This window comes from Pinus tabuliformis, chromosome 6, assembly GCF_031772625.1.
Source record: "Pinus tabuliformis cultivar Carrire ecotype Pingquan chromosome 6, CPIR1, whole genome shotgun sequence".
NCBI classification, from domain to species: Eukaryota; Viridiplantae; Streptophyta; class Pinopsida; order Pinales; family Pinaceae; genus Pinus; species Pinus tabuliformis.
Window position 1 is genome coordinate 1,076,633,628 of NC_142292.1, and position 12,306 is coordinate 1,076,645,933.

Here is a 12,306-nt window from a genome sequence, read left to right on the forward strand (position 1 = left end):
CTTTCATCTGAGTGAGTTTCGTTCTGAACTGATTCCTTGAAGTTGCCCTGCATTTCATCACATCTGTAAACACTACTGTCATGCATTCTATCACATATGATATCTCTTCTATAGATTCATCTAGTTACCATATACAAGTGAGTTGTTCCACTATAAGTGGGTTGCCATCAAGTACAACACATACATCATAATGCCAACAATAATCTTAAATTATGGTGGGAGACTATCCACATGGAATTCTATTCAAAAAAGATGGAAATAAAAATCATTAATAAATTTTGCTGGATTACCTTTATGGCATTATATTTTGTCCTTTATTTATTTATTTATTTTTTATTTTAAAAAAGCTAACCACAAATTATATAAATTTCATCAGAGAAACAATATTTTGATATCAATTTACTTTCAAAATGTACTATATAAAAATAAATACATCAAAAATAATTATAATGTATTACTTTTATATATACAACCAATAATCTATAATGAATAACCTAAATATCATTTTAGGATACTTATACAAAAAAAACAAAAATTAAATAAAACAATATATCAATTACATTTATAAATAAGTAACATGAAATTTAAATAGGTACATTTACCATGAGTTGTTAATGCCCAACATTATTTATTTTTTCTTCAACACTTTAATAAGTAGGAGAAAAAATGTTTATGTGTAGACTTAATTATATAATTGTACTTGATATTAATAAGAAATCAGTAGAAAAATATTAGTAATAAATTAACATGGTTATCAATTCAATCAACAAATGACTATTTAAATAAAGGAACTCCATTTTTAATATTTATATTTTTCATTTTTTATTTTCTATATCCAATTTTTAGTTTTTTATTGTTTTTACTTTAATTTAACAATCAACAACGTTTTTCATAAGAGGCAGATGCTAAGCAAGAACATTCCATATTACAATTGCTAAAAAAAATTATGTGAATTTTATATGAATTCATCATCTATTATTGAGTTATTATAGTGTTATTTCCCATATTTGACATATATAATAAAAAATTACACATCATAAATGATGGGTATTAAAATCTCCAACTTGTCGATTTGACGTTTTAATTTTTAAGGCACATTTCATATTTTCTCATACCCATTTGCAACTATGTTTACGGTCCTACGAATCCTTATTCACGATGAGGTTGCATTTAAGCTCCTACGATGTGGCTGTAGTATCATGAATTTGTTGTCTTTAATTATACGAGCTATTTAAGTATAATTTACATGTCAAAGGCTCAAAATCTTGTTGATGCTCCTGCCACTCGCATTGTTGTTTTTTTTGAAATTCTAGTAAAATTTTGGAACATTTGTTGATTTGTGTGTGTCATCCTTTCACATGAGCCATGCTAATATTCTATGTATCATTTCAATACTATTATATGACTCTATGTCATTCCATGCCAAATCAGATTTACTAAAGTCTAAGGCTCATCTACCTATTGATCTTATTGGTTGAATTGGCGTTAGGGAAGTCCAAGGGTCATTTGGTAATGATCTTGTTTATTGAATGGTGAACCGACTATATTGAAGTGACTCACTTGCTTTATTTTTTAGCCTGCATTTTACAGAGGGGACTGACTAGCACTAGCAATAAGTACCACCTCAACATTTAAAAAAACCCTAACTCCATTCTTTCTTGATTTGCACTTTTTGTTTGCAAATGTTGTGATTAAATCAAAAAGCGATATTACAAGTCAATATTTCCAAAACACTTCATCATGAGGTTGGGGGAACCTAATGAGAAAAATTGGTTTCCCATCACCGAGAAGATGGCGTAATGATGGGCAGGAAAAAATTTATGTTTAACCATGCAACTACCAAAGTTGACCACGTCTACCTATTGTATTTATAAATCAAAGTGTGATTACAATAAATTTCATGCTAGGAAGTTGATAAATAACTTCAACCTGCTATTGATTCGATTAGTTCGATTTATATATCCAATTTGAATATTTAATAATAGAAAGCATGTAGAGGGATCCTCTATAACTAAAAATTTACATTTTAACTGAAGAAATCGTGCATATAGCAACTACTAGGCATGCATAGACCTGCCCACGATTGGACCACGAGACATGTGGGAATGAAAACTTCCAACCTAACCATTGGACCACGTCCTTCTATAAGTAAACATAAACACATATAGGAATCGTATAGAAGGAAATAATCAAAAAATTGCAGAGTAACCAAAACAAACAGATTACTTGTTTAGTTAACTGAGTATTGAACATAACTTTGCTAGGCCATGTCAAGAAGGTTAATCCTCAGCCAAGCCTTTCCCAATTATCTATATAATATTAAATGTATTCAATAAAATTATACTTAAACACTAGAAGCACTAACATGTGAAACATTGCTACTATAAGTTGAAAACAAAACTCCTTGATCAACCTTGAAATATTTAGGTATTGCATAAATATTCATATATATATATATATATATATATATATAGAGAGAGAGAGAGAGAGAGAGAGAGAGAGAGAAAGAGAGAGAGAGAGAGAGTTTGTACAAATTCTTATTTCTACTTATTACCAATAAAATAATTTGTATTCAAAATAAAAACTTGGATTCTCTCAACAAAAACTTCTATTAATAATACAAATTCTTTAGCTTGATTATCTATAACCACCCTTGATTATGGATAGTGTTCCATTCTATCTATATCTACTCTGATTCTACTCCTCTGAACCTATATATGCTTTGATCATCTATTGAAACATAGTTTGCCTTCAATATATGACTATTGAATTTAGGATATAAGCTAAACGAGGCGTTCCCATTATTCTCGCATTGGATAAAATAAAATAACCACATTTCTATAGGTTTCATAGGCTTCACTGTATTTCTGAAAGGTTTGTTTAACTGTGAAAAAATATTTGATATCATAACATATAAATAAACCATCAGATAATTTCCCATGAAGACTTTGACCACTCAAAGCCCCTTTTATTATACAAAACATTGACTTATTTTATGCAACCATGTTAAGCAATCTTCGATATTCTTCCATAGACATAATTTTTCCTATGAATTTTTGAAAGAATGTAAACCTATTTGTTGTAGATAAGAGAACTTCTTGTTACACCTATTAACCTGAATCTACATGTATTTACATTTTTCTTTCATTTGCACCATCAATTCCTTCTTAGTCAGAAGCTTTCTAGTTTGTATAATTGAATGAGTCTTATCAACAATATCAATTTCTTCTAATTCCACCTTTGTTTTTGAATTCAAAAACCTTACAATCTTACCAACTTGATTAAGTCTGTTTCCAAGATCATTCTTGATTTCATCTATTTCTCTTTCTGCTCATTCTATCAATTCCTCTTGTTCTAGCATAATTCCAACTGATGTCCAACCATCATACATTGAAGACATTATATCCACCCATATTCTTTATTTATCTTGGATTAAGCATTGAACATTGTTAGCTTGACCCAAATTCCATTCTAGCTCTTTTTGTAACCTGGAATTCTTTTGAAGTTCAACAACTAAGGAATTATCTGACTTAAGTTTATATTATTCAAACTTATCTAACTCTCTATTCAAATTATCAATTTCTTGATTCTTTATGCTCAAATATGACAACACCTTCATTAATTCCCCTGTTCAAACATTTCCTTCAAAAGTTGTTTGAGATGAGGAACCAATTGCATCTTTTACCTACACTCTTTTCTTCAATAACAATTACACTTTTGATGTCAGGTTGCGCATCTTCTTATTCTACTCAATTATTATTGACAATATCAATTCTCTCTCTCTCTCTCTTTAAAATTTCTTGTGTTTGTGGGTGCTCAACAATTGACAACTTTAAGATTTTGTGAAAAGCTTGAAAGTTCGCATTTCTATTCATTATCACTTATTGGGAAATATTGATATGATTAGGATCTATTCCTAGTTTAATAACTATTTCCTCTGATGATTTCATCCTGGTATTCTTAGAAAGTGAGGAAATTTTCTCCATCTTTAACTCAGAAATTTTGTTATTCAATGTATTAAACGATTTAGACAAATTAATTGTTGAATTGGTTAAAGTGGAGTAAATCATCTCCCTTATCTATCTATGGATATCAATTTTGTCAATAATATGGATTTTATTTGTATTAAAATAAAATATGGAATTTTTATAATATTTTGTTGCTCTAGCCCATTGGATTTTCAGTTCTAGGAAGACCAATTGAGACTTCCCCTTCTTAGCATCTAAGGCTAAGAGTAATATGTTTTTTGTAGAAGAACCTTGTTTCCAAATTTAATTGTAGGTGATTGATTTCAAGGATTCATTATTCCTTTTAATTTCCATAAATTGATAAAAAAAATACTCTAATAGGCAGAAGAAGAATTTAAAGAAGAATGTCCTATTTTTGTTTGTACTTGTTGTAGACTATATATAGGCTTTCTTGACAAAACAATTATAGAAGGTGAAGATACATCAATTGACAGTTTCTAAAATTTCTTCTTCTATTTACCTTATTTTTTTCCTTTTGTATAATGTGAATGATGTTCCTTCTGAATCTGAAGTGGAATGTGGAACATATTCAATAACCCTCTTGAGTTCTTTTTATTTCTGTTGAGGAGTAAATAAAACATTAAGTTTTAAAGGCTAGTCTATTTCTTTCTCTCCTGGTAATTCTTCTAGGGTACCCTCTTCCCATATTTTTCTATTTTCTTATCTTTCAATGTTTAGTCTTAATGAATGAAAATATGGGGTAGAACCTTGTAGAAATCTAATACATGAAATCTTAGCAATTGGATAATAAGGCCATTTTTTTCCCTTTGTGAACTTCAATTGTTGCAACAAAAATTAAACTTCTTTATCAATAGTCCTAATGTTAATAGCAAAAGGTCCTACCTCTACCTTGAGATTGAAAAGAGGCTCTTTCTTTCTTGGCATAAAGTGAATTTTATCTATGTTCAAACTTTGAGAGAAAGACTGGTAAACGATAAAGAAGAAGTTCACATCGGTATATCCTTATATTAGTAAATATTTTATACAAATACCAATCTCCTAATTTTCTCTCTTCAGTAAATTGTAAAGTGAACTTGACATTAGGTAAAATCCTTGGGAATTCACCACATATACCATATATGGTGCATTTATTTTGTTCGTGTTTACATACTTAATTTATATGTTGGTGCTGATGTGTATATTTTTAGGTCATGTTAGATATCTTCATTTATTGTGCTTGTAGATAGATGTGTATGTAATCACATATATTTGACATGAGATGTATATTAATTTTAGGTTGTGTGTGGTGATGATGTTAGATTACAATGTTTGTGCTTTGTTAAATGTGATCATGATGATGATTCCTTGCTACATTATTAGATTTGTGTTCCAACTAATGCCATTTATATGTGTTAGCGGTGTATATGATTGAATCATGGTAGTGAATCCAAATGTGTATCTTAGATCATGTTTATGTTTGTTAGACGGTTATCATCATGATGTTTACTTTATGAAATAATATTTATTATAGATTATATATTGGTGAACTTAATACCAAACATTTACATACAAAATTTCATGCAAAATGACTCACTTTAAAAAAAAATACAAAGATATTGTTAAAAATTACAAAGTTTAGTATGCTTAAAACTATGATTGTAAAATTACGATAAATATTTTTCTATTCCTTAGATAGTTCATTGATATCCAATCTAACTTAACTAGAAAAATATTTCAATACTCACAAGGAAGAAATAATTAAAGGTACAATAATTTAGTTAGTTCTTAATAAGATGAAAATGTGTAACTCATTCAATTTTTTAATATAAAATAATAATAATATATTATTCAAAAACACAATTTAACCAATTCAACATTGGTTTATAAAATTCAATCTATTGCTAAATTTAAAATACTTCAGCCATAATTGTTTATAATTAATTTAGGTTTAATATAACTTAAAAAATTATATTTCTATCAAATTTAATTTATTACTAAATTTATGAGATATTCAAGCCATTTAAATTTAATATTTATAACAACTCTTACCAATTTAAATTATAAGTTTCTCTCTCTAAAGACAAGGATCAAGAAATGTAAAAGAAGGCTTATGAAGTTACTTGTAGTTGGGGATTTTCTCTATTGGAAGTTATCGCTTAAAGAGGCAAGTTAATATTTTTCTAGTAATAAAGATATAACATTTTGGTGCTATTTTGGTTCTTTACTTGCTATTGAACTAGTTTAAATTTAATTCTTTCTAATAATAAATATGAGTTAAATAATACAAAAGTGATACTATATTAGATTTAAACTTTGGACTAATAATATATTTGGCTATTTCATAATGAAAAACTCAAAAAGTAATTTTTTTCCACATACCTATCATGAGATAGTCACTAAAATTCATATTTTCACATATCTCCTAACTAATATTACAACATGTTCACAATGATAAATACATGTCTACTTTAAATAATTTACGTATAAATACATAAAATATGTATTTATGGTACATAATCTAAATAGAAAAGAAAAATGCATCACCAAGTCTATTTCAAAGTCAAACAAATGTCTCTCAATCACCATCGCATTATTTATATTTAATTCTTAGCCATAAAATATTTATTAATTTAAATTTTCTTTATAATTGCCATTGAAAAGAAAAGTCAAAATTGTTGCATTATCCATGAAGAAAAAATTAAAACCTCTCATGCATCCATGTAAGCCTTTGTTTCTCTTATGGTCGATAAAAAGATGTAATAAACATTTTATAAATGCATAAGACCTCCTTTTAGTTTACATAATGTTGTAAGAACTGCAATTTAAATATAGTAAACATGATTGTACCTCTCATGTCAAGAATTTAATCTTACATATTAATACACAATTTTTTCATTGTTAAAGTCCTTATAGAGTTATCACTATATGATGATTTCTATTGATTTGAACTAAACAAGAAGAAATAACATGTGAACTAATTAATAAACCAATAAGTATTTAAATTGAGACTAAATCTTCAATGTTATTTCTAAATTCACTATTTTCTTCTCATCCTCCTCTTTGAGAAAGATTGTGACCTTGAATCCTTATTATCATAGATATTGTACACAATTGGAAATAGTTAGTTTTAAGTGTAAAAATGTTTCCACTACAAAGAAATGTGTAAAATTGTTTGTGAATATTACTAATTATATTATATAATGCGAACAAGTTGAATAAAAAACAATATAATTAGTGAAATAAATAAAACAAAAAACATACAACAATAGTATAAATGATGAAATAACATAAATACATATCACTTTCCATTGTCATCACCCTGATTATCTTCCTCACTTGGCATGATAACGCTATTTTTCTCAAAAATATGCTTTGATCTAGGGTCATGTCTTAATATGAACCATCAACCCCTATGCAACACATATGGGTAAATAAACACTCAGTTGTAGTTTTTTGGGAAAAGATAAGGCTTGCTAGCTTCATGCCACATCTTTCTAGAGTTGATAGATATCAACCTGCTATCTCGATCTTCCTTTAAAATATTATGATCAAATGTGTCCCACCACTTGAACCTGAAATGAACACATTGGAACGAAGAGAAATCCACTTAAATGATCTCTTGTATCTTTGTAATGTAACCTAACATCCAATTCATTAGGTTTTGATCATGGTGGCTAGCATGACTAGATTGGTCGCACTCAACTTCCACTCCACAGTTTTGTATCATGCATCCACCATTGGCCTCCTCCATGTGAAAATGATCTCCATATGCCCACATATATGGGAACAAATGCACCTATAAAAAAGTGAAAAAATCACAATGTCATGTGTCTAATAACCCGAGAATAATTAAAAATATGAAATATATATATATAGATGTTACACTTCAAAGTTGTAGTATGAAGTTAAAATTGTACATAAATAGATTATAATTACCAAGTTGTTGCACCGAACCCCTATGTTTAGCGCATCCTCTTTAGCATGCAAGTAACGATGAGATGCACCATATTTCTCTCTGACTTGATAAAAAACCAACCTGTTAGGGCATGTCATTGGCATATTTTCTTTTAAATGATCGAGATAAGGCACCCTTCTACCATTCAACCATTTGAATTCATTCTTTTCATTGTCCATTTTCTCCTCTTTTGTTCACACAATGCGACCCATGGTTGTGTTGCTTCCATATTGTAAAGAATGCATTTTCAATGGTTTCAATGTTTAAATTCCGAGATGAAATAAAACCAACATATATATATAATATATATATATATATATATATATAAATATATATATATATAGATATATATATATATATATATATATATATATATAGATATATATATATATATAGTGTGTGTGTGTGTGTGTGTGTGTGTGTGTGTGCGTGTGAGATCAAGATATGCATTAATATGAAGTTCAATGTGAATAGTTGTTGTTTAGTAATTTCAAAAATCATAAGCCTACACTTACTCTTTATCATGCAACTATTTCCATTCATTTCAAGAGGCTCCCATTCTCTTTTTTATTCATCCATTTCATCGTCCCAAATCACCACACTTGGTGTATTGTTGATTTACATGATGTACTTACTACCATAATATAAAGACTCATATGGTATATACCCCTCTGCCATAGACCCCTTTGGTTTTTCCCTTTGTTGAACAAAATATTTCAATTTCTTCATGTACCTTTCTAAGAAGACCCAATGACAAGAAACCACCCCAACTAATTCAACATCCTCTACTAGGTAAATTAGAATATGAATCTACAAGTCCATTAAAATCATCGACATTTCCTTCTTAAACATACAAACAATCTCATCTATCTCTTGACACCACCAAGTAATGTTAGCCATATGAATCTCTTTTTATGTGATCCAACGTACAAATATAGATAATTTAGATATGGCACATTGTGGGTCTTGGGGGAAGTCATGGTCCACACACCCATGTATGAGGAAAGGATAATGACATTGCACAAGAAATAGTACATTATACAAGAATAATTATAAAATATCTCATTACATAAAAATATTAATAATAATAAAATCATGTTTTTGACATAAGTACTCTTAGAAAAGGTTGTGTGAGTTCAACCACGACAAATGTGCTTCCATAGTGAAGTAGTGTCGTACTGAAGATATATATAAAGAAGGCACCCTCACACACATTATAACTTCCTTTGCCAAAGAAAGATCATATTTAATTAAAATCCATGGGACAATCACCTTCTTTGAAAGACAAAGAGGAACCAACCTCTCCTCTAGTTTCTTGTATTGGCCAATGTTCCTTTTTAGTTTTTGAATAAATAAGATCTCTCTTAACATCTAATGTGTCAAATTATTTGTGATTGTTAGCGCTCTGATGCGAATCGCTAGAAGAACAACTTTTAACCTAGCCGCCATTTTTGACCTGCCATTATTTCTGCAGGTATTTCCATAGAAGGCCGCACATGGCACCAGATGTAGGAGGGGAAAGCTCTGCTTCCCCTCCTCAGGATACTCATACGACTGACAATAAGCAAAAGCCTGTACTCCAGACCACGGCAGGCACAGGCTCAGACACAGAGGACTTACAGCAAAGGACGCAGATAGAACAGCAGCATGCAGACCAGACTACGAAAGACACAGAAAACAAGGACAAAGATACCAATGCGCAATCCTCCAAGGTCAAAGCGACCTCCAGAACTTGCATACCCAAAGCGGCTGAATCAATCAAAGTGGAACTTCCCAGCCACCGTATCAACAGCGAAATACAATACATGCAGGACTACGCTCTCATTGGAAAATTTCTGGGATTCTGGCCCACAGAGAAAGCCTTACAAGGCTGGATAGCTTCCAAATGGAAACCCAAAGGACAAGTGACTTTGCAGCTTGGCCCAAAGGGTTTCTTCACAGCTATCTTCAACTGTCTCGAAGACAAAACAAAAGTATTTGAAGGCGGCCCGTACTTCTTCAACTCCTCCGGGCTGTATCTAACTGAATGGAAGCCAAGATTCAACCCAGATAAAGAAGACTTTAGCTGGGCCCCTGTTTGGATCAGAATGTACTCACTTCCTGTGGAGTATTGGAAAGAAGAGACTCTGGCTGATATCGGCAACAAGCTGGGGACATTCATCAAAGTTGCATCCGAAACAAAATCTCGCAAATACACCTCCTATGCCAGGATTTGCGTCAAGATGCACCTTACCAAAACGCTTGCAGACACGGTAAGTCTATTTCATGATGATTATGAATGGAATCAGTCTTTAGATTATGAACACATCCCTTTCCGCTGTAGAAAATGTCATGAGCACGGTCATCTCTTCCGTGACTGTCCCTTAAATGTTCAGCCGTCTATCCCTTTACATGAGACAAATAAGGATCAAGATGGTTACATCAAAGTCCCCTCTAGACGCAGGCATGCCAAGAAAAATCAAACCATTCCTGATCTAGGACCCAAGATGAACATCCAGAACCGATTCTCTGTTCTAGCCTCTCAGGATTCACCAATTTCATCCCAAACTGAAAACCTGACTCATCAAAATCCCAACGATGTCCCCTCCATCCACCCACCTCCCCACCACCTCGGCTCCCTCCTTCTCCCAACTCGCTGAAGCTTCCCCTTTGGTGCTAACCAAATTGGTCTCTGGTCTCGAAACCCTATCCCCTCTAAGGGGAAATCCAAATTGAATGAAAATCAAATTGCTTCAGATATGGATCTCGACGCCGCTCTCGCCTTAAGTCTTCATGACAATGTCGAGGAAATGGAGCAAAGCATCTCGGTCATTATGGAGGAAAACAGAGAAGATGTAAATTTAAAAGAGTTTGATATTTCCAAGCTGGATATCTCTAAATTGGAAAATGCATGCAAACAAAAAGAATATGAATCAATTCCCCCCTGGCAAATTGATAAAATTGAAGGAGTCCTGTCACGAGTACATCACCACAAGAGTCTGGGTATTCAAGGTGGCAGCCATTGGGATGGAAAAAAAATCATAAAAGACTCAAAGAAAAGAGGCGGAAATCAGACCTTCAAAGAACAATAGAAGTTGGGGAAATACTAATGGATTCTGGGCTATTCCCCAAGCTGACACAGTTCTTCAAACCCTCAACGAAATCTCCATGAAGCTCACATCCTGGAATGTTAGAGGACTCAACAGTCCCTCAAAACACAGAATGATAAAAAAATTGATTATGCAAGAACAACCAGCAGTAGTTTTCCTCCAAGAAACTAAAAGTAGCAGTTCAATGATAGAAAAACTCGGCAACAAATTGTGGGCAGGCAGCAGGTCAATTGCGGTCGATGCTTCTGGGGCGTCAGGCGGCTTGGCTATTCTATGGAACCCACAGATAGTAACGTTGGACAACTTTCATGCCACTCTCCATCTCATTCAAGCCACTTTCCATCTTATAGGCACCAACATCCATGGGCATCTCACCAATGTATATTTCCCTCAATCCATTCAGCAAAAATTGGATCTCTTGGATACGATCTCCTTCCTCAACTCAAACAGACGCTTCCCTTTGTGGATCGGAGGAGGAGATTTCAATATCATAAAGGCAATGGAGGAAAAACAAGGTGGCAGAGTCCGTCTCGACAGCGATAGTTCGGGCTTCAAGCAATTCATTCAGAATAATCGACTCATGGACATACCTACATCCAATGGTATTTTTACCTGGTCCAACAAGCGAAAAGGAGTCCACCATATAGCCTCAAAACTGGATCGTTTTCTTATCTCTGACAATGCGATCCATCTAGGAGGAGATTTCAGTACTTCAATTATTCCACAATGTGGCTCGGATCACTGGCCTATAATGCTTCATTGGTCAAGACCAGGTCATGGCTGCAACCGACCCTTTCGCTTTGAAGCCTTCTGGCTGCAACATAGCAATTTAAAGGATGTAGTAACCCAAGCTTGGACAGCATACATTCCACCTGTGGGAGCCAAGATGTATCAGTTCCAAGAAAAGTTAAAACATCTGAAACAGATATTAAAAAGGTGGAATCGCACTCACTTTGGCAACATACAGGAAAGCAAACAGAAGTTAGAACAGCAAATGAAAGAACTTCAACAAAAATTCATTTTGGCAGGACGCACTGAAGAACAGACTCAACAAGAGCAGAGCCTATGGAGACAGATAGAAGAGCGCCAACAACAAGAGGAAGTATTCTGGAAACAAAAATCTCGAATAAGCTGGCTGAAAGAAGGGGAAAAAAACACTAAGTTCTTTCACAGAACAACAATACAAAGGCGAATGTTCAACAAAATAACCTTCGTCAATAACCAACAGGGTGAGAGAATTGAAGTTCATGAAGAAATGGAAAAAGAATTCACGGCTACTTCAAAGAAATTTTAA

The 12,306-nt window shown here is 32.4% G+C and overlaps 1 protein-coding gene and 1 non-coding gene across 2 annotated transcripts; one reads left to right on the top strand and one right to left on the bottom strand.

Moving 5' to 3' along the window:
- Positions 1 to 1,314: 1,314 nt before the first annotated feature.
- On the bottom strand, positions 1,315 to 1,414 carry LOC149262645 (U6 spliceosomal RNA). The gene has a single exon (XR_016261269.1). It is a non-coding gene; the product is annotated as a U6 spliceosomal RNA (small nuclear RNA).
- Positions 1,415 to 11,142: 9,728 nt separating this feature from the next.
- Positions 11,143 to 12,306, top strand: LOC149262646 (uncharacterized). Its single transcript, XM_089381139.1, has one exon. It carries the CDS (start codon positions 11,143 to 11,145, stop codon positions 12,304 to 12,306), a length of 1,164 nt encoding a protein of 387 aa, XP_089237265.1.

Coding starts and splice junctions, on each gene's coding strand:
- LOC149262646 (XM_089381139.1), top strand. CDS start 11,143: ATGCAAGAACAACCAGCAGTAGTTTTCCTCCAAGAAACTAAAAGTAGC.